This window comes from Narcine bancroftii, chromosome 4, assembly GCF_036971445.1.
Source record: "Narcine bancroftii isolate sNarBan1 chromosome 4, sNarBan1.hap1, whole genome shotgun sequence".
NCBI lineage: Eukaryota > Metazoa > Chordata > Chondrichthyes > Torpediniformes > Narcinidae > Narcine > Narcine bancroftii.
Window position 1 is genome coordinate 288831423 of NC_091472.1, and position 23887 is coordinate 288855309.

Genomic DNA, 23887 nt, shown 5'->3' on the forward strand with positions numbered 1-23887 from the left:
CCCTGCTGTTCAAGGATGGCATATGCAATCAATGAAAAATGTTTAAATTTAATGAACAGCTCAGATTCCTTTCTATGTTAATTCAAAAAAATCTGGAAAAAATCTCTTTCCAACAAATAAAACAATTATTTCTAACTTTTCTGTAACATTTCAAGTGACTATATATTTTTACAAACATTGAGATAACCGTTTCCAAATTCCTCTGCAACTTGAACTTGTGTTAATTGTTACGATTTAGTCATTAGAAACATATATAAATCAGGCCATTCAACCAGTGGTTATATCGTTGCATTTTCTATGAGAGTACAGTCAAATTAATCACTCGAGTGGCATACAAATTTTGTAACTTAGTTCCGTACCTGCTGTGGGGAAGAATTTTTCTTTTCATAAGAAAGGCAGTTCGGATCAATGGGAAATCGGAAACCATTCCCTTTTCTACCACTGTCTTCCGATTCTGATTTGTGAATCTTCAGGCCATCCTTATCCTCAATTCCTTGTTCTGTTTGTCTCCTCTTCTTTCTTCTGTTCCGTCTTTCCTTGGCACTTTTTGAACTAAGTTTCGATGTTTCAGAGGAACTGTGCGACATTTCGCATATTTCAACCCTTCCACTTTCATTCTCTGCCTCAGCTGTTAGAGCTGCTGCAGCCTGCCCAATGGAAAGAACACCAGAGCATTCTGTGAGGGATTTTTCTCCAACTTGCAAAAAGGTACAAAGCGGTTTTATATACAGCAAAGGCACAAAGTAATGTTAGCACAGGAGGCGGTTTTGCCTAGCAAGTTTGCGTCAGCTAAATGATTCCACAATATTTTGTTACCAAAGCAGACAAGCAAGAATAAACCAAACTAAAAATTGTTACTAATCAGGGTAGCACCAAGACTACCACCTCAACCAAAATACATTTTAAAAAATATTGTTATTATTATTCACAGGACTGTAGGCCTTCGTCTTGAGCTCTTTCTTGAACAGAGCTTTATTCCTACTTTAAAGGCACAGATGCAATGACACAACCATGAAAAGCAAGAGGGCAATGAGACCAAATCACTTGAGCATTTGCTTTTTCAAAGGAAACAATTAGATGCTGTAGGGCAGGGGTTGCAGATATAAAACAGTCAGACGACCTTGAATTTCAGGATCAACATCTCGTGGCCTAAAGAAACCTGGGAAAAAATACAATCGTGTTTTTCCAAGCATTTGATCTAACTCTTAATACGTCTGTATTGTTAGGTTCATGAGTGAAAGTGAAACCCTATGGCTGTTACAAATCTCGTCCACTAAACGAGCCTTCAGTCACTGTTTAAAGAAATGCAGCCTGGATGTCCCATTTTATATACCAAAAAAAAACATTCTAGTAAAGAGAGGGGCCTAAGACCTCTGATTATAATACAGAAAGACAGTCGTCACAGAGAGAGTCAGTAATTCAATCATCAACTGATTGATGAAGAATCCTAACTAATTCGGCAATTTGACATCTTCAAACAAAGGACAATTATGAAACTCTACCTGAGCTTCTTCTTGATGTCTTTTAAGTTGCTCAAGCATTTTCTGAAATTCTGCTTCTTTTTGCTCTGCCTCCTCCAAAGTGGCTTGGTTTTGCTCATCATACGCCATGGCAACAACAGCCAGAATCAAATTGACCAAATAGAAAGATCCCAGGAAAATGACCAGCACAAAAAATATCATGTATGTTTTTCCAGCAGCTCTCAAGGTCTAATGGCACAAAGAATTAGACTCTCCATTACTCATTGGCTCAGATTGTTTTTTTTACTGAGAAATCAGGAATGATATACAGAAAGACAATATACTTCTTGAGTAAGAAAATCCTTCAACAAAATTTACTGCCAATTATAAATAGTAAGTAAAAACACTGATTAATAGAATTATCATACAGTATAAGATCATTCTCAATATTTCTCTGTCAGCAATCATGATTCCAACAAATAAAACAACATGGGAAGTATATACAAATTGGGCTTTTCAAAAGGCCAAGATATATGGCTGTAAATATTTATCAGGCTAGCTTTAAATTTAAATTTTAAATTGTATTTACAGCACAGTAGAAGCCAATTCCAGCCATTCAAACCTGTGCCACCCAATTAACCTACAACCCAGCATCTTCAGAGCAATGTTAGTATTGTGATTCTTTTCTTTACTGACAGTGAACAAATCATGGCAACCTGCTTTAAGAAAACATTCCACAGAATCCTGCATCTATGACATCCAACAAGCACATTTGGGTCATCATTAAAATAATTAAGTTGGTAGATTTCCATTATATGTTTTACTTACAAAATTTTGATTAACTGTGAACTATTATTAGAGGTTTGTAGCGGCCCGCTACCCGGGAGGTGACCCGGGTCACAAAATGGCGGATAAATGCGGCGATCCCGCAAGGCCCATGCAGGCTAATGGCCTTTCTCCCTGGCCAAGTGCCCGCGTGGCAGGAATGCCAACCAATCAGCAGCCGGAATGCCGTTGGCGTCACTCCCGCCTGCAACGGCAGGAAAATTGGGCCCAGTGATGGGAAACTGGGCCTATATAAGCAGGAGCAGAGAGAGCAATAAATGAGTCCTGACTATGACCCAATCGAGTGTGTGTCGTTCTTCCACTCTGTGCTGTAGGGCCTGCTGCAAGTTCATGTACATGTGATGAGTGTAACACCTGCAGTGCACTTGAAAATGCACCGCAAAAATCAGGATGCTATCCACTCTCAGAAAGATATGGATTAGAAGCAAGATAAATATGGTGGTTGGGGAATAACATGATCACTAGGAACCAGCAATGAATTTTCAATTTACCACATGCCCAATGACAAAACCTAGCTCAAAGTTGAGTCTCCAAAACCCTAAACCTCAATTGGAGTCTATTTATAACCTGGACGAGAGGAGGTGGGGGTGGAGGGAAGGGCTTGGTGTAATTACACAGTGATCCATCATCCTACACTAAGTGTTCCAAACTCTATCAAAGGCTTCAACAACTTCCGGCAGCCTCATTATGGAACTGGACCCAGCTCTGGCTTGGTAAGAAGTGATAGAAGATGATGGAGGAATGGTGGTACAAGGGATCTGTGCCAGAACCATGACTGTTTAGCTTATATATCGATAATTAGGATGTGAACCTATAAAGTGCAGTTGGCAAGTTTTCATTTTTGAATACTTTATTTAAAAATCTAAAGCCACAATTACAATAAAATACATACAGAAAAGAATATGTGGACAATTTATATAGAACACAAACCCCAAACTCTTTATCCCTCCCCATTATTCCCCTACCACTCCGCCTCCTATGTTTACCCACGAAAAGAGAGAAAAGAAAGAAGGAGATCATTAATTACACATAATTCAACTTTGTAGCTGAGGATCTAAGATTGAGAGTTCACATCTTCAAACCAACAGTTTTTAAATATGGGCTCCATATTTTAAAAAAAATATATATCTATCCTGCAAATTATAAGTTATCTTTTCAAGATGGATATGAGATTTCATTTCAGTGTGCCGTCGATGCATCCCCAACACCAAATCAGATTTCCAAGTAATAGCCAAACATTTCTTGGATACAGCTAGAGCTAATCATAAAAATTCAATTTGAAACATAATCTTCATGTTAAACTCATCATTTTAATATTCCCAAATAAAAACAACATTGGATCAAACGGGAGTTTAACTTTCAATATTTTGTCCAAAAATAATTTAACTTGTAACCATAAAGTTTTAACTTTAGAACAGAACCAAACAGAATGAAAAGAGGAACCTGCTTCTTTACCACATTTAAAACAAAAATCTGAAGACATTAAATCTTTTTTAATTTTTGAGGGGTTTAAATACAATTGATGTAAAAAATTATATTGAACTAACCTTATGGCTCACATTAATAAATTTAGTCATGTTATCTTTACATAAATTCCTCCAATCATTTTCATTTATTTTCCCATTCAAATCAGTTTCCAATTTCAATCTTGATTCATGAATATTTAAGTTAGGCATTTTCCTTCGTAGTAATTTATACATTTCATAAATGAATGTATTTGTTGCCAAGTTTTCTGATGAGATGAAAATTTGTGGTATTGTTGATTGTACCGAGGACTATTTAGACCTGCAGGATTATGTTGGTAAAATGGGCAAAGCAACGGCAAATAAAAATTAATTTAATCCTCACATTGATGAATTGATACGTTTTGGGAAGATGAGTGGTATGGCCCTAGGGAATAACTGTAAACCAAGTTTACTCTCAAATTCCACTGATCAATAGAAACAGCAGCATAGATAATGACGTTGGTTAAGAAGGGATGAGGAATATTTGCCTTCATTAAGTGGAGCATTGAATATAAGAGCATACAAGTTATAGTTCGACTTTATGAAGATGTGGTACTGCAGAGCTCAGATTTGCCACTCCAAAGGAAGAAAGTGAATTACAATGAACAAGGTGCAGGGCGATTCAGTAGGATGGAATGCCTCAGTAATGAGGAAAGACTAGTTTGTTTTTCTTGGAGAGAAGGAACTCGAGGGGGACCTGATTGAGGAATACAACATTATGAGCAGAATGCTTTTCCCCATAGCAGAGGTACGTAAAGCTGGTGGGCACCACTTTGAGGTAAGGGGAAGTAAATATTTTGGAACATTTTGCCTGAGGGAATGATGGAGGCAGATTATCTCATCACATTTAAGAAGCATTTGAATTGCTAAGGCATAAAAGATGATGGGCCAAATCCTGGAAAAATAGGATGAGGGCAGAGTGCTGCATTACTCGATGGCAGCCGTTGTGCTATTGTGGGCCTAGAAAGACATGACATTTAGGCCCTGAAAGCTAGCAACTGTTTTGAGGTCGTGCAAACACTTGTTACACTCGGATTGGGTTTGTCCAGGACTGATTCACAAAATTTGATCAAAGTGCCTTTTGCATCCCAAAAAAGACTGCAAAATAAGGATTATTTTCACCTTCTCCACCCTAACTTATTTCATCATTTATAACATTTTAGTTTTCCTTTCTTTCCACTGGGGTCTCTTCTAAACACAGTACATATTTACATTATTTCACTCATGGCAGAGGCATTTATCTCATTACATATTTTAGTCAAAAAATAGATAGCTACAGAAGTACATTTTATGGCTGGTCACTGATTAATTTGAAATAATTTATTCCACAGCTTGTTTCCCACCACTTGAGAACATTACCGGAGAATATTTTTTCTTTTGTTCTGCAACACTTCCCAAGTTCTGCATCATCACATTATAATGCCCAGCAGAGAAGGATGGGAAATACCTGTCAAATTCCACTGAACTACTGGATACCAAGGAAGCAAATCAATAGGGGAGGTAAATTGAGATATAAAATGTAAGGACGAGAAGTAGCTTCAATGTTTGGCAACAAGTACTTGAGAAGAAGGAATAATTGTTTAGTCAAAAATAAGTGTTTTATTCTGTTGTGATTCCTTTGAACATAATTTTCTTTATTTTAACTATAGTTCATCTAATGCAAGCCAAACACACTGTAGACTGTAGCATTGAAAAAAAGTGTTTTGCAGCAAATACAATTCTATATTGGTTACATGATAAAGCTTGCTTACCAGCTGGTAAAGATTTTCCCAATAGTCCTGTGTCATCAGCCGAAACAATGATAAGAATGCCCAGCTAAATGTGTCAAAGCTGGTATAACCATAATCAGGGTTTCTTCCAGCTTTCATGCATAAATAGCCCTCAGGACATTGACTGAGGAGTATAAAATATAAAAGAATTCAAAGCACAATTAAAATATTTAACATTTTTACTTTTGAAAATTTGTAGCTACTGCATTTAATTAATGCCTCATATACACTGGTTTGCCTATCATTTTATGTGATCTGCTGGAGGCCTTTTGTCACTAAAGCTAGTACAAGTTCATGTGCCTCAAAAACTCATAGGCCCTTCTTGCACATCATATCAGAAGAATACACTCCTATTGCTGATGTTTGCACAACATATTTATCAATTCTAAAACAATTCCATATATCTTCCAAATACATCACTGAAACTATTGTCAGTATCCCAATTAGTATACTCTCAATAGATTTAGCTCTCTTTCTTTTAAAGACATTTGATTTTCCTAAATGTTGTTATAATCTCTGAATGAAGTGAATTTTGCGTAATATTGCACTTTATAACATGATCATTGAATTTTGATGACCGGGACCAATGCCTGAAGAGGGCGCACAAAATCAGTGAACCGGTGCGGACTCGAAAGGCCAACGTGGCCTGTTTCCGCTCCGTAAATGGTTATATGGTTATAATGCTTCCCATTATTCCTATTCCAAATGCCATTTAACACCCTCGGTGACAAATTCATGGCTTTAAACATGACAATTCTTCTCTGTTCCAAGGTAAGTTCAGTCCAAAGCAAAATTAAATACAACTCACCCAGCATCTGAGCCATTACCACAAAGCAATGCATCTTTAGATCCTTCTAGGAAATAATGATTTTCTGTAAACATAAGGGTAAAAAAAAATATTATTTTCTATTTTTTTTCTACAAATACACTGGCCTACAGATGTTGGCAATTATTTTTTTGGTCAACTATTTAATAAACAATCACAATCTACTGCCATATTTATCTAGTTGTAAATGAGAAGTAACTTTTTAATTGTTTTCTATAGTACTAGTTTTGATTTTTTTTTAACGTTTCATGTTAAAAAGAGAACAATAAAAGCAGAACATGTTAATCCTTCATGTCATTACAAATTATATACTCAAACTGGTGAATACCCATGTATTAATTCTGAAATTTTGTTCATTAAAAGTTAAAATGATGGGACATTATCTGATAAAGGTAATAATGAAATGTCTTTTCAAGGGAAATGGCACGATACGTTTCAAGTTTTCATTCACAATACAATTGACAATTCAATAAATTTATCGAGTAGCTGAAATATAGAAACTTGGAAAACTCGTTTCTCCATTTGTAATGAATTATCTAACCATGGGAAGAGTGTCCTAATTTTGTAAATTATTTAGGAATTTGGGCAGCATGGTTAGCACAACGTTGTAACGGCACCAGTGATCGGGACCAGGGTTCTCCCACGCTGCCTGTCGGGAGTTTGTGTCTGCGTGGATTTTTCCCAGCTGCTCCAGTTTCCTCCCACTGTTGGAAGCATGCTGGGAGTTGTAGGTCAATTGGATGTAATTGGGCGGCCCGGGCTCATGGGGCGAAATCGCCTGTTACTGTGCCGTGTGCATGTCTAAATGAATAAATGTGTCATGATTTCAGATAGGCCTGTAAATGTAGAAAACAAAAAAGGATTAGGTTTTAATATCCCCATGGGCCAACATGGTTAGAATAGTGCTTGCCACTACATTCTTACAGTGCCAGCGACCCAGGTTCTAATCTGGTGCTGCGTGTGAGGAGTTTATACATGTTCCTTGTGTCTGCGTGGGTTTTCCCTGGGTGCTCCGGCTTCCTCCCACTCTTCAAAACATACAGGGGTTGTAAGTTAATTGGGGGTAATTGGACACCCGGGGTTCATGGGCCGGAAAGGCCAGTTACTGTCTGAAAAAATAACCCTGCTATGGAATCAAATACTTTCCAAAAGGTGTTTGTTGGTAAATAATATTTTAAATTAAAATCTTGACTTAAAAGCTAAGAACAAATATAGAGCTGAAGCATGACTTAATCTTAAACAATAAATTAACTAACATGAACATTAAGTGCTTACTTTCTTCGAGGATGTAGTTATCCAAGTTAAATTTATTTAATGTCTCATTCACCAGAGTGTCATTCAGGTTAAATGAGATGTAAGTTGTAACATTGAAGTCAGGTGGTGGCCACTGTACACATTTATGTTTTAGGTTTCCCATGAACAGCTGTAGCCCGATTAGTGCAAATACGCTCAAGCAAAAAACAGTCAGAATCATAACGTCAGACAGCTTCTTCACTGACTGGATGAGGGCGCCCACAATAGTCTTGAGACCTGCAACAAAAAACAAAAGCACACACACAAGTTCTTCTGTAATTTTTGATGTATGCATAACATGTAAGGAAATATCAGTTCTTCCTACAACTGACGAAAGCAAAAAATAAAATTGCAGCTGATGGAAACCTGAAATAAAGACAGAAAAATGTTAGAAATACTTAGCTCATCAGACAGCATCTGTAGAGAGAGAAATATAGTTGAATATTTCAGGTCAATCAACTTTCAAGGCCATTGACCCAAAACATTAACTCAGCTTTTCTTTCCACAAGTACTGCCTGGCCTGCTGAATATTTCTAATGTTCTGCTATTTATTTCAGTTCCTTTTGTAGTTGTCAATCTCATGCAAACAATGCATTGCAATAAATAACTTAAATTGATGTAAATTTGCATAAAGCAGGTTATGAGTGACCTGATACCTTGCAATAAGAATGAAAAGCTGCATATTTTATGCAGTCAAAATAAACCTTACACATGCATTACTTTATGAATGGGATAAAATGTACATCTCTGAAAATTTAGATGTACCATAGAAGCTAGAGAACTCTTTCCCATTTATTTTTAATTTTGTCAGAAATCTCTGGATGCATTTTCAAGCTCAAATCATAAATTGCTGCTATTAAACTCTTCTGGAAAGGGTTTAAACATCAAATTTTAATTGGTAACTTCCGTCTGATGTGGTATCAGAAAGGTAGATAAACTAACATTTAAAAAGTTCCTAATCTGTCGATTTCTGAAAAAAATATGATCGAGGCAAATTATATTGATTAGTCAACTGCCCAAAAAATGAGGCAGTTATCCATAAATAAATCGTGAAAACATACTATTCCCTTCATATTCCAGTTGGAAGAAAAAAATTAGATTAGGACTTTACCTATAGAGACATGGAAGAAAATTCTCAAATTAGTTAACATTTCTTCAATGTGCACTCGACACTCTTTGACACATTTTAAAGTGGTTAATTGGGCCCATAAAGGACAAGCTAGCTCGTTTTTACTCCCGTGTAAACCCTGTCTGCGACAGATGAAATTCTGAGATGGCTTCCCTGACACATATGTTTTGGTCCTGCTCTTTCCTGAAAAAATATTGGAAAGATATTTTTGATATTATTTCAGCAGTTTTACTCTTTGACCTACAACCTCATCCTATTACCTGCACTTTTTGGACGACCAGTTTTTGACACTGGCCAGTTATCTGCTTAAGCATGTCATGTGATTGCATTTAGTACTTTAATAGCCAGGAGATCCATTCTACTCAAATGGAAAGGCCCTAAACCATCTACTAAGTTTCAATGGTTTTCCCAAACGATAGCATGTTTAAATTTTGAAAAAAATTAGAAGTGGTACTGTTGACCCTTCGGTTAAATTTGAAGAAATTTGGAGGCCCTTTATTCAACACTTCCATATGATGTAAATTGATCCTTTCTGAATCCTTTTCAACAATTTTTTTTTGTGTGTGCAGAGGAGTGGAATTAACCACAAAATAATTGTTTATCTGCTGAAACATGGTCGTCCAGCCTTTGTCTTCTTTTCTGTTTTGTTTCTTAGTTTGGGGGATATTTTTGTAATAAAATGTTATTCCTTTTCATGTTTCGCCTTTAAGATATTGGGAGGCTGTGTTTACATATGTTGCTCCGTGTCTGCGTTTGTATATGTGAACCATTGTTAATGCAATGCCAATCACTTTGTATCATTCTTATGTTTATTTATCTGCATCTAAATAAAAAGATTGAAAAAGAAAGGAGACATAGAACGACCAAATCCATGTAGATCATCAACCATTTATTTATACCATCCCAAATTAATAAACTATTATTCACCCACATTCCATCAACTCCCTGAAGATTCCACCATTCAAACAGACCCTCGGGCCATTTTACAGTGGTCATTGGCCAACCAACTGCATGTCTCAGGATGTGAGAGGAAACCAGAGGAGGTCCACACTCTCACAAAAACAACATGCAACTTCACTGGATGGACCAGTGTGATAGCCATTCTATCACCTGCACAGCTGAGTTGCCTTTCCAATTTTGTTTCAACAGACCTACTCAAGTAATGTTGCATTTTATAATTCAGGAATATGTTTATCCTAATAGAAAGACTTCCTTTCAATTTTGAGGGCTGAATGCAGAGAAAAGAACCTTTTTAAGTGGTGTCTCCAAATCTACGTTTTATAACATATTTTACATTCATTATTTACGTCTTAAACATAATATTTGTTTTGATTTTCTTTGACTAATGTCACTGGCCAAATAAGTGGTTTAAAGCAAATATGATCAACAGTTTGAGATATTAAAAATTACACGTCTGGCAGAGGAATGAGAATACCTATTCAGAAATTACATGGGAAACTTGAGTAACAATCAGATTACAAAACTGGCAAACAACAAGCTGTAAAAAAAAATGGTTTGGAGTAGAAAGGATAACTCAAATTAACAAATCTTTCATGTATTTGTTTTTTCGTCATCTCCGTATTTGTAAATTCAGTATTTTTGAGTATTGATTTTGAATTATATTGTTTAGACGTGGAGTTTGACCGCAGCAAAAGAAAAATGCACAATTTCAACAGGATGTTTCCGCAGAATCCATTGAGTAATTTGCAGAAAGGGGAAGGGGAAGACAGACATGATCGGATGCAAACCACTCATGCTGGATAATGCAATGTCTCATGCAAGAAGTTGTTAAGCATCAAGGCTGACCAACAAACAAAAAAAAGCACACTCAAATGCAAGGAATCCAATATTTTAAAATATATTTTATGATTCCTGCATGTGTGCTTTACTTTTGTTGAAATAAAGTAAGATCGGCCTCAGTGTTTAACCCAGCTCTCACCTGGAATGACTGAAATTGTTTTCAAAGCTCGGAGAACTCTGAATGTTCTCAACGCTGAGACATTGCCCAGGTCCACAAATTCTGTCACATATCTGTAATAGGGGAGGGCACAGACAAACACAATGACAGCACACAAATAGACAATTGGAGGTACATGGGGCCTGCCAGCACCTAGCATCAATCACATCTTACCTGGTATAACAGAAATAGTTTTCAAAGCTCTCAATACTCTGAAAGTTCGAAGAGCTGAAACATTGCCTAGGTTTACAAATTCTGTTACATACCTGTAGAATTAAATCACAGTTATTTTGGCTTTGGAAGCATTTCAATATATTCTTTCTTAATATGTTCAGTCCAAATAGGGGATCATTTTTTAAAAGATTTTTTCTTTATATATTTTTTTCTCTTTTTCATTTCATGAAGGTTTTTGTCCATTATATAGATTGTCAATTGGTCTTTCTGTTTGGTGGCAGTAATCGTGCATTTAGTTTCCTTCTTATTTTTCTCTCATCAGAGGTTACAACTCATACAGAGTACAGTTCAATGAATGTTGACAGTCCTCTGGTGCTCCAAATTGTGTCCCTTCACAAGTAAACCCAGATAATGGTAATAGCCAAACGTGGAGACTATTATAAATAACTTGTTAAAGCATTCCCAAGCCCAAAGACATTGGACTCAATCTCAGTATTTCACTGCTTGCCTGAGTGAGAATAGTTTAATTAACCAACCAGGAATAAGAGCTGGGACATTCTAGTGTGTCTTAATTTTGCACCAAGTTTTACATCTACCCACCGAGAACCAAGCAATGATGATAAATCAAGGCAATCGATCTGAATTACCAAGCAGCTTTTTTGATGGAACTATAAATACTGTTTATGAACACATTATATATATTACTCTCTTTTGAATTGACCATTCTGTAGTTATGCCTGAAAGGGGGACAAGCATAAGGATATATTTGGCTATCTTAAAAGTACTTACGCCATAACAATGACACTAAAATCCAACCAATTCCATGGATCTCGGAGAAAGGTGAAGTGATCTACACAGAAGCCCCTTGCAAGAATTTTTATAAGTGATTCAAATGTGTAAATACCAGTGAAGGTATACCTATTAGAAAACAATAAAACACATTTGTTCAGCAATTTTCTGGCCAGCATCACTGAAAAGGAAGACGTTCATAAATTCCCAGCTAGAAAGGCTGAGATCTTCACTTATAATTTTTGCTACAAAGATGCCTTTCACTTTTACACCACTAAATAATACAGAATTGAGGAACTAGATGCAACATTTTTATTCTTTCTAGGTTAATATTTCAGACTTGAGTCCCAATCAAATTTGAGAACGACGTACAGTATATCTAAGACACAATTTCCTGCCAGGTAAAATAAATGCAAAAATGCTTACCAAATAAATGAAAATTCAAGAATATAATTGGGATAATTTACAAGAATAAATCCTCCAGAAAATTAGATCATTGTGAGCTTTCACCGCATGATAATTAGATCTTACTCATAGAAGTGCAAATCAGAAGCGGTGCTGGGTCACACTCAGTGTGAAAATGCACACTTTGAGTCTTGAAGGTTGTCTGGACTCGGCGTAGCAGCTAGCGCAACGCCTTTACAGCATCAGTGATCAGGACCAAGGTTCGCATCCTGCACTGTCTGTAAGGAATTTGTACGTTCTCCCTGTGTCTGTGTGGGTTTTCCCCGGGGACTCTGGTTTCTATCACCATTCAAAATGTCCTGAGGGGTATAGGTTAATTGGGTGTAAAGTGAGCGACATATTAAAAATTTATTAGTTAACACACAGAATTGTTGGAGGAACTCAGCAGGTCTCACAGCATCCATAATAGGCAAAAATATATAACTGATGTTTCGAGTCTGAGCCCTTTTTCAAGCAGTGAGTAAAAAGTAGTCAGTGGCCTGAATTAATAGGCTGTGGAGAAGGAAAGAAAGAGCAGAGGGAGGACTACAGACTAACAGACACAGAGTGATAATTAACCATATATGATTTTTACATATAACTGACTGATTTTTTTTCTGTCGGCAATTACCACAATTACCTTCCGGAGAGATCGTTTGCATTGGAACGACCTGTAGCTGGATGTGGGTCAATGTCGACTGTGACGTATATCCTTTGTGCGACGTACAGCATCACAGCGACAACGTCGTCCTATTCACTAGCCCATTGTGGTGGGCCCACCTGCAATTCAGCTTAGACTGCAGGCAGTCCGCAATAATGCCTGGGGGTGCCGCCGGTAAAATTGAGGAACAGGAATGAGTCGTTAATTTCCATTCCGATCTTTTTACACAGGTTGCATTCCAGGAATTTGAGAATAATTTCCTGGAACCCAGTGGTTGAGTAAAAAAACATTATAGGTAAAAAGATGAGAGGAAAGGAGAGAATTGATCAGGGGAGGGGTTGGCTCTGTGAATGCAGAACTAGAGGAAAGGATGCAAAGGGAAAAAGAATGAGAGAGAGAGGGGGGGAGAGAGAGAGAGAGCTGGAGGATAGGAGAAATAAGGATAGAAGGGAGAGGGTGCAAACAGAAACCGGAGAAGTCGATGTTAATGCCATCGGTTGGAGGGTGTCCAGATGGAATATGAGGTGTTGTTCCTCCAGTATGTGGGTAGTCTCAATCTGGCAGTGCACGAGACCAAGAATCGACATGTTGTCGTGGGACTGGGGCAGGGAATTGAAATGGATTGTCATTGTGCAATCCCCGCCATTGTGGCAGAATCAAGGTGCTCAACAGAACAATCTCCAGTCCACATCCAGTCTCTCCGATGTAGAGGAGACCACAAGCAGGAACACCAGATACAATAAATGGCCCTTGCAAATTCACAAGTGAAGTCTGAGACCTCAAATCATGGTGAGGGAAGAGGTAGTACTTCCTGCACTCACAGGGGCAGATGCCAAGGGGGTGATTGGTGGGAAGGGAGGAGTGGACGAGGAATGGAGGGAGCAGTCTCTGTGAAAGCTGGAGAGGAGAAGATATGTCTAGAGGTAGTAGGTCGTGGAAAATTCAGGCATCTGTCTGCTTTTTTACTCATAACTTGAAGAACATAAGAACACAAGAAATAGGAGCAGGAGTAGGCCACCCGGCCCATCAAGCCTGCTCTGTCATTCAATAAGATCATGGCTGATCTGATCATTGACTCAACTCCATCTACCTGCCTTTTCCCCATATCCCTTAATTCCTTTTTTTAATGTAAAAATCTATCTAACTGAACCTTAAATATGTTTAATGAAGTAGCCTCAACTCCTTCTCTGAGCAGAGAATTCTACAGATTCACTACTCTGTTGAGGAAAAAAAAAGTTTTTCTTCATCTCCGTCTTAAATCTAATCCCTGAATCATGAGGCTGTGTCCCCTAGTTCTGGTCTCACCTACCAGTGAAAGCAATTTTCCTGCCTCTATTTTATCTATCCCTTTCATAATTTTATATGTTTCTATAAGATCTCCTCTCATTCTGGTCAATTTGAGTGAGTATAATCCCAGACGATTTAGCATCTCCTCATAGGTCAACCCCCTCATCTCAGGCCCAAAACATTGGTTTTACCTCCTAGGGATACTGTGAGGCCCTGCTGAGCTCCCCCAGCATTTTTATGTTTTTACTAAAATCACAAGTGTCTGAAAACTTCCATATTTAATTTTAACTTGTAAATCATGATTCAGTCATTCGTGATTTAGAAATACATTCATGCTGATCCACTCCTGTGAGTTTTAATCTGGGACTGATTAAGATGGAGTATTGCTGAAAATTTAGGAACTGCTATACCTTTGCTGAGGTGTCTAGAACTGGAGAGATATCTTGCAACAAAGAGATCAGCCAATTGCAAGCAGAGAAGGAATGTTTTTTTTCCTCTCAGAGGATTACAATTTTTTGCAACTCTCTCACTCAGAGAGAGTGAAATATAATCTATAAGTCTGTTTGAGGTTGAGGCAGATGTATGAACTACATGGGAATCAAGATTATAGGGAGAAGGGAAAAAAATTATATTGAAACCAATAATCAAGGCGGCCATGATCTTAACTGAGTGGCATGAGTTCAAATGATAGGAATCATCTTCTACCATGCTATAAATATTTTTTTATTATTAAAAATGTAATGATTGGAGGAGCAGATTCCAGTGGGGGGGGGGGGGGGGGGAGAATGACCTGGTTCTCGATTTCTTGCATTATTTTTGCTTTCCAGAAGCGAGGAACTGCATTGCTGCACTTGACAAAACCAAGCAACAGTTCAAATTCTGGCTCCACAGTAGTGTACAGGCTAATGAGAGTGGCTGGTGACATCCACTGAATATCTATCCTATGTGCCCACAGTATATATTATGCTGCCGCCTAGCAGGACTGGAAATTCTGGGTTAACTTTCTAGAACTCACGAAAATATTGGAATTCAATCACGTAACTATTTGATCCAATTTAGAATTAGGGAAGAAATAAGCTCTATAAGATTTAACAGTGAGCTGTATGACGATTTAACTGACTGTAAAGGAACATCTTAAAAATAGAAAGAGATTCATTTGAGAAGGAGTGGAAAGTATTCCAGGCAACGATATTAAATTTATCCAAAGGGATACTTTAAAAAGCATGAGAAGCAACATGATTATTGTAAATAAGTTTTATCTTTTGAAAAGGTTACGGATAAGGCAAATAAGGGAGAATATAAGGAACATCGAGTAAAGAGACGTCCAAAAAGCATTTTCTAAATTTCAGCAAAAGGGATTATCAAAGATGAAAATGTGTGCAAAGGGAAGTGATCCATTTAAATTTATTTCCAGATTAAAATATACTAGTTAAACTATTTATGAGCCATTACATGGAAAACTTTATTTGTTGGAAAATAGTTTAAGAATTCAACGTGAACAAATAACTCAAGTACAACATGCTGCACACTTATAGAACTGAGAAAAAAAATCCTAAAAACTAAACAAAGATATTATGGACTGGGAGAAAAAAAAGAATCACAAAGTTTTGTCCCGGTAATTGAAGGCAGAGGAGAGTTCGGGAACAATAAATTCAATCCAGACCGAAATGGGCTAAGTTTCACATAATCTGACAGAAATCAATGATACATTTAAGAAGTTTTAAGCAAACCTATATAAATTAGCCAGACTAATTAAAAGACCTGACTAAGATTGATGAATTTTTATCCACTGTTGAACTACCCAAACTTGACCAAGAAGATCAAGCAAATTTAGACCTCTCCTTTACTTCAAAAGAAATTGAAAAAGCAGTGGGCTCATTCCTGCCAGAATTTTACAGAGAATTCAAGGATCTAATAATATCCCTTATCATGAAGGTAATTAACTTAATATCTAAAACCCATCAATCTAATTGGCAAGGTCAACTGTGTAAAGATGAATATATTGCCAAGATTGCAGTACTATTTCCAGTCCTTGCCAATTCCACTACTTCAAACTTTTGTTAAAACCCTTAATAAGCATGTTGGGCAATTTATTTGGGACTGTAAGGTATCTAAAATATCCATGAAAAAGTTAATATGGGATTACAGGTTAGGAGGCATCCGGTTGCTTAGTTTCAAAAAGTATTATTTGGTGGCCCAAATAAGATCCATTTCTTCATTTTTTTTTTGAGGGGTAACAATACTCCCTCCTGAGTACAAATTGGATTGCACGCTTTGAAAGAGAATGTATATAATGATTTCATGTATAAATAGAATTTCAGAATTATACCAGCAGAACAGACAACCCCATTTTAAGATATGGGGTGAGACCTATGGAGGGTATGGACTGAAAAGAGGATTGTCATCGAGGACACCTTTAAGACAAAGAGAACTTACACCCATGACATTGAACAATAAAATTTTGAAAGCCTGGTATCATAAGGAGATATGACTGGAGGATTGTAATGAAAAAGGGCTTTTCATGTCATTTGAATAGCTGAAGAAAAAATATGACTTGTCCAATAAGACATTTTTTGTTACATTCAGTTGTGATCCTTCCTTAGGGCCAACTTGAGCCCTGAAATGATTTTACTAGGACTCAGTGAAAAGGAGACACTACCCCATGAAGGAAATACATATGTTTATTTCAATAATGTACATTTTATTGATGAGTGAGAGCCCAAAGCCAGGTTTGCATAGGTCTAGGGTGACACGGGAATCAGACCTAGTCACAACAATTGACAAACATCTCTGGTCAGATCTGTGTCGTTTGCTGGCTACTATCAATACCAGGTATAGATTGGTCCATTCTAATTTTCACCATCCCACAGAAACTACAGAAATGTGATTTAGGTGTGCAGTAGTGGTTGGATCCTTTTTACATTCAACCTGGCTTTGCTCGAAGGTAAAGCCCTTCTGATATGACCTCTATGATACTCTAAGATCATGGGAGTCTCCTTCCCAGTAGACCCAGAGCTTTGTCTTCTGGAGAACTCTACCACAGTTAGTAGAACACTAACTAATTCTCAAATTAAAAATTCACAGAAATTGCCTTATGTGTGGCCAGGAAATGCATAGCAGTAACATGGACGTCCAACTCCAATCTACTCATGGATAGATGGTCTTCGGAGACGAATATTTGGACCCCACTTGAAAAGGTTACATAAAATCTCAGGAAAGGATATAATTCCTTCCTAAAAATCTAGCAACCTTATTTTGAGCATGTAGGTACCTCAATGGCACCAATATAGGTTTACGATCGCAACTGGCTAGCCAGTAGGCCTCCGTAAAGATTTAACACTGTGGTATTATTGTGGCTCCACATGTTTTGTTGTACGCACTGACAATGGGATGCTATAAATTCAGTAATAATCAAAAACAATGTACTCACTCTACATTCTTCGTCCAGTCTGGAGGGTTATGCATCGTCATAAATACACAATTGGTCATAATGGTACACATGATAAGCATGCTGAACAATGTAGGATTTGGTCAAGAAAAGCAGAGATCACAAAATTTAGAAATGAAAGCATTTTGAATTTCAGTTGCATTTATTACAAATTTGGAAGAATAATCAAAAATCTATTGTCTGGTGGTTGTTTATTTCATAGCCATTAAATTATAACCATTACGGTCACACTGCAACTGCTATTTAATAAAAAAAAAGGTAAGTCCCATTTCTTTCCAATTTGATGAAAAATCTACCAGACCTACTAGCCATGAATTTACTCACAAGGACAGAGTAGACAGCTCTCTTTATGGCAAGAGATTCAATGATAAACACTAAATTTAGATAACTTTCATAAAGTTTTAAAAAACTCGGTTGTAAATCTAGCAATTGTATACCACATGCTAAGAGAGAGATGGATTGGCATGATAATAAAGATAAGATTATACCCAAACCTATATAATTTAAGAAGAACAATCTATCTAGTGTTCTTTGCAACTGATGAGAATTCTGTGCATAAAATTATTAAAATGAACAGTACTGTTAATTGTATTTTCAGAGTATTGTGCATTTACCACTGGTAGTATTCAACACTTATCATAATTATACTGTCTGAAGCTACCTCTTTGGCTTGGCTTCGCGGATGAAGATTTATGGAGGGGTAATGTCCACGTCAGCTGCAGGCTCATTTGTGGCTGACAAGTCCGATGCGGGACAGGCAGACACGGTTGCAGCGGTTGCAGGGGAAAATTGGTTGGGGTTGGGTGTTGGGTTTTTCCTCCTTTGTCTTTTGTCAGTGAGGTGGGCTCTGCGGTCTTCTTCAAAGGAGGTTGCTGCCCGCCGAACTGTGAGGCGCCAAGATGCGCGGTTTGAGGCGATATCAGCCCACTGGCGGTGGCCAATGTGGCAGGCACCAAGGGATTTCTTTAGGCAGTCCCTACACTTAATGTAACTTACTATCCGAGGGTATATGGGAGAAGTGGTGGCATTCTGTGGAAAGCAACAGTAATAACCCAGTGACCTATGCTGAGACAAAGGTTTGTGGCATTTTCTTATTGCTTTATTCCACCCCAAAATATTTACTCTTCTTTATAACTCTAGTCAACTTTCAAGGTTTGCAGATCAGTATCAGACTCTTAAATTATCTCAGTATATCTCCCCAATCTCATACCCGTTGTGGGAATCCCATGAGATTCAGCAGCCAGCAATGGCTAGAAGTTGTTATCAACATATCCATCGATATATGCAATTTATCCCAATCTGGAATTATTCAATTTGGTGTACTTTCTATGTAGGTTGACTGAGTGTGAATTATATCAATGCCACATCCACGTAGAAAAAAAAATGGGAATATGCGGTTCATAAGCACATATGAGCATATTAGTTTATAAAAGTATATCACATAAAGGATATGAATGTACCAGAATCTTAATAGCTACTTTCCTTATAGGATTGAAAGGACTTAAAATGTACAAGGCAGGTGTGGCACTAAATCGGAAGATTGCCTTCCCTCTGTTCAATACTATAAAAGTCTGTAACAGAGAAAAAAAAATGACATGATTATGGTTGAACTGTACACACACTCCATATTGTGTACGGCATATATTTTATTAAACTTACTTCTGTTTGTTAAAAAAATACAATTGAATACAATTTGCAATTATTTTCTGAAGACCAAAGTAGAAACACTGACTGGTATTTGAGAGTTACAGATGAAAACAAATCTGGAAAAATAATTCATTTTTAAATTAAACTTAACAAAACATTTCTCTGGGAATGTATTTGGTCCAGGTACTGTATATGCAGTATGTTAGAGTAATGCTATAATCTGATTCTTGTCAGAGGTACATTATATGCTCTCAGTAATTACTTCATTCTCCCTTACAGAGAAACACCTCAATCCATTGAGAATACCTTTTAAAATCAATATATCATTATGTTACATTCCATAATTATGTTTAAGACCATCAGCACTAAATGACCAAGGAACATAAGGGAATAAAAACTGAATTGGGCTGAACAGCCTTGTAAGAATGCATCTCCCTAAATAAAAGCAGAGTTAAACTTTCAGTTCTTCTCTGTTTTCCATGCAATGCCGAACATACCCAAGGGTGGATAAATCCCCTGGGCCTGACAAGATATTCCTTCAGATCTTGAGGGAGGCTAGGGTAGAAATTACAGGAGCTCTGGCTGAAAAATTTTAAATGACCTTAGGCACAGGTGTGATGCTGGAGGATTGGAGTATAGCTCTCATTGTTCTGTTGTTTAAAAAAAGGCTCCAAAATTAACCCTAGAAATTATAGGCTGGTGAGCCTAACACCAGTAGTAGGTAAGTTACTAGAAGGTGTTCTGAGAGATCAGGTATACAATTATTTGGATAGCCAGGAACTGATTAAGAATAGTCCACATGGATTTGTGCGATTATGTTTAACCAATCTTATAGAGGTTTTCAAGGAAGTTACCAGGAAAGTTGACAAAGGAAAGGCTGTGGAAGTTGTCTACATGGACTTTAGTAAGGCCTTTGACAAGGAAGCCAAGCCAAAGAAGATATGGGAAGATAGTCAGAAAGGTTCAGACGCTAGGTATTCATGGCGAAGTAGTAAATTGAATTTGACAATGACTGGACAGGAGAAGCCAGAGAGTAGTGGTGGATGTTCGCTTCTCAAACTGAAGGCCTGTGACAAATGATGTGCCTCAGGGATTGGTGCTGGGACCATTATTGTTTGTCATCTTTATCAATGATCTGGATGAAACGTGGTAAATTGGATCAGCAACTTTGCAGATGATGATAAAATTGGAGATATTGTGGGGTGCGAAGAAAGTTTTCAAAGCTTGCAGAGGGATCTAGACTAACTGGGAAAATGGGTGAAAAATGGCAGATGGAATTTAATGAAAACAAGTGTGGAATATACTTTGGAAGGACACACCAAGAAAGGACATACATGGAAAATGATAGGGCACTGTGGAGTGCCGTAGGACAGAGGGATTTTGGAATACAGATACATAATTCCCTGAAAGTGGTGTCACAGATGGATAGGATAGTCTTTGACATATAGGATATAAGTATTGAGTATGGGAGTTGGGATGTTATGGTAAAGTTGCAAAAGATATTGGTGAGGCCATATTTGGAGTATTGTGTGCAGTTTTGATAACCTAACTGCAAGAAAGTTATCAATTAGATAGAAAAAGTGCAGAGAAGATTTACTAAGATGTTGCCCAGACGTCAAAAACTGAGTTACAGGGAAAGGTTAAACAGGTTAGAACATGATTCCCTGGAGCATAGAAGATTAAGGAGGAATTTGATGAAAGTATTCAATGTTATGAGGGGGATAAGCAGAATAAATGTAGATTTATTCTGGGTAGGTGAGTTACAAACCAGGTGAGAGTGAGGGTGAGGGTGAGGGTAGGTGAGTTACAAACCAGAGGACAAGGGTTAAGGGTGAAAACAGAAAAGATTCGGGGGAACGTGAGGGGGAACCTCTTCACACGGAGAGTGGTGGGAGTGTGGAATGAGCTGCCACTTGAAATGGTGTGTGCTGACTCAATTTTAACATGTAAGAAGAATATGGACAGGTACATGGATGGGAGAGGTATGGAGGGCTATGGACTGGGTGCAGGTCAGTGAGACGAGGCAGATAAATAGTTCGGCACAGACTAGAAGGGCCAAAGGGTCCCGTTTCTGAGCTGCAATGTTCTATAGTTCTATTTACTGATCTCTGGAATCCACAATCTACAATGTGAAGATATTATTCATTCCTAACTGGTCCAGCCCCTGATTCAGAGAATATGCAATCCCTCTAAGCACTCCAAGTCTTTTGATGAGGTCACTGCTTTTCCTGAATTCCATAAAATGGAGCCCTCTTACATTTGAACTCTTGCTAGAAGATACCATTTTGATCCCAGTCTGTTCAACATTGACTGGTTCTCTGGAAGGAAAGTGTATCTTTTCTGATATTAGGAGATGAAAGAGAAGTGGTCTCAGCAAAACCCTATGCAAGAGCAGCAACATTACCTCATAATACATTTAAACTTTTTGAAATAAAGGCAACCATACGAAGTGTTTTCCTAATTGCTTGCTCAATCTACGCATTAGCTTTGTGTGATAAATATTCAAGATTACTCAAATTCCTTTGAACACTAATAATAGTAATCCCTTACTTTTTAAAAAGTATTCTGCTTATAATTTCCTATTAAAGTACATGTTTTCACATTTCCTTGACATCTTCTTGCCTTATCACCCCAGCAGACCCTTGAACTCTTTTTTTTCTTCTCCCCCTCTGCAGAGCTTGTCACTACACTTGGTCTCCTCATAGAAACCATTGATTATACAAGATTCCTTTCAAAGAGAGAGAAGTGGGTCTACAGTGGGTTTTACATTCAACTTGCATCTTTTCCTGTCACTTTTTTTAAAAAAAGGATGTTATTACAAAAAAAAAAGCTTTATAAGTGCAGTATATTGAGAAAATTAAATATAGAACACTGGCACAAAAAAAAATAGGAGAATCTCAAGAGCACATAGCTAATTTTGGCTTTGGTAATGAATTGCCAGCCAATTTTATACAGTATCTCGTCCAAATGATATTCTGATTGAGACTCAGAACGTGTCCAATTCAGGAACATTGATGGTACATTGGAGAGGGATAAGCAGAGCTAAAATAAAAATGTACTAACAATTGAAAGCTTCACTGAAACATCAAGGGTAATAGAGTCAAAGGAAATGATAGGGTTTACAATGTTCCCAAGTCTCATCGTGCCATGTAATTCCAAATCAAAAACCAAATTATCTGAGGCTGGAAAGGAAGGAGCAGCAATGAAATTTCTGCCTGGCTGAAGCAAATCTTAGCAAACAATTAATGAGCAACAAAACAGCAAAGTGAGTTCAATTCAATGACATCGAGAAAGCCCTGAGCTCCATGTTCGAAACTTTGCATGCACAGCAGTATGGAAAGTTCACAAACAAATACACACAGAATTATCTCATCTTATACCAATTAATAATAATCATCACTCAATATGTAATTAGATATTTATAAAAACATCACATCATGCAAAAGGAAGAAATAAAAACACAACTGATTGTAACTCAACTAAAACAATTGCCAAGAATGTCATTCATTTGAAAGACTCACTTTTTTTGTCCTATAAAATGTGTCCAGGTCCTCCAATGGCTCAGAAACCATCCCTGGAGGTATGTCACCATAAATAAATGGTAGTGATTTGCCGGCTTCCAAGTCACGATTTGGCTTTGGGCCATTTTCATCAACGTCGCCATGATGGTCCTTGGGTCTCTTGGCTTTCTCCTCTGCAATGCATCTCTCAATAGCTGCAAGAGATTCTTGGGTGAAATGTACGAGGCTGTCTGGTCCTGGCGGTGCAAGCAGTGGCTGTGCCATCTTTTCATCGTGCACCTTGGAGATTAACTTCTAGCCTCTTGCATAAAAAGGTGCTACATTAAAATAAATACAGACATACATATCTGTCACAGGGGAAAAAAAAATTGAAAAGAGAAAGCAATTAGAAGGCACATGAAGGAAGTGAAACACCAAAGTCTGCAGACGTCGTGAATGGTGGAACTAAGCAGATCACGCAGCATTCATAGAAGGTAAAGATATATTGCCAACATTTCGGGCCTGAGCCCTTCTACAAGGAACAAGGAAAAAGCGGGCATGTGCCTGAATAAAAAGGCTGGGGGAGAAGGGAAGAAAGAGCAGAGCGAGGTGCACAGGCCAACAGACAAAAGGTGATCATTGGACGAAGATGGGAGGACAGAGGAGGAAAGGTGAGAATGGATCGGCGAAAGGGAGTGGCTCATTGTTTCCGCATACTCCTTTCCCATCAACCTCAAATTCACTTGGTTTATGTCCAGCAACACTTCCCCAATTTCTAGATCTTTCTATCTCAATCTCTGGATACAAACCCTCAACAAACATTTTCTACAAACAACAACCATGACTTCACCCCTCTCCCCAGTAAAGATTCCATTCCTTTCTTCCAATTTCTCTATCTCCATCCCATCCGCTCCCAGGACAAGGTCTTCCATGTAAGATATCCTCCTTCAAAAATTAGGCTTCTCTTCTAATCCCATCAACTCAGCCATCACCTGCATATCCTCCATCTGCCCTGGTTCTCTCCGCTCCCATGCGCAACAGGGACAGGATTCCCCTTGTTCTCACCTATCATCCCACCAGGCTCTGCATCCAACATTCATCCTCTGACATTTCCACCACCTAATACATAATCCCATCACTAGGCACATCTTC

The 23887-nt window shown here is 37.8% G+C and overlaps 1 protein-coding gene across 3 annotated transcripts in view; it reads right to left on the reverse strand.

Moving 5' to 3' along the window:
- The window catches only part of scn1laa (sodium channel, voltage-gated, type I-like, alpha), a 146350-nt gene extending 123285 nt beyond the window's left edge, over positions 1 to 23065 (reverse strand). For 2 of the 3 annotated variants that reach the window (XM_069935330.1, XM_069935332.1), the window contains exons 1-8: positions 17571 to 17650; positions 11749 to 11877; positions 10960 to 11051; positions 7682 to 7936; positions 6389 to 6452; positions 5563 to 5704; positions 1503 to 1709; positions 360 to 647 (exon numbers count right to left, since the gene is read on the reverse strand). In XM_069935330.1, coding sequence (XP_069791431.1) covers positions 360 to 647; positions 1503 to 1709; positions 5563 to 5704; positions 6389 to 6452; positions 7682 to 7936; positions 10960 to 11051; positions 11749 to 11877; positions 17571 to 17650 — 1257 coding nt within the window. Of the gene's footprint in view, positions 1 to 359; positions 648 to 1502; positions 1710 to 5562; positions 5705 to 6388; positions 6453 to 7681; positions 7937 to 10959; positions 11052 to 11748; positions 11878 to 17570; positions 17661 to 19040; positions 19160 to 22756 lie in introns of those variants that run through there. The other variant, XM_069935333.1, reaches the window with a different exon arrangement.
- Between the last annotated feature and the right edge of the window lie 822 nt (positions 23066 to 23887).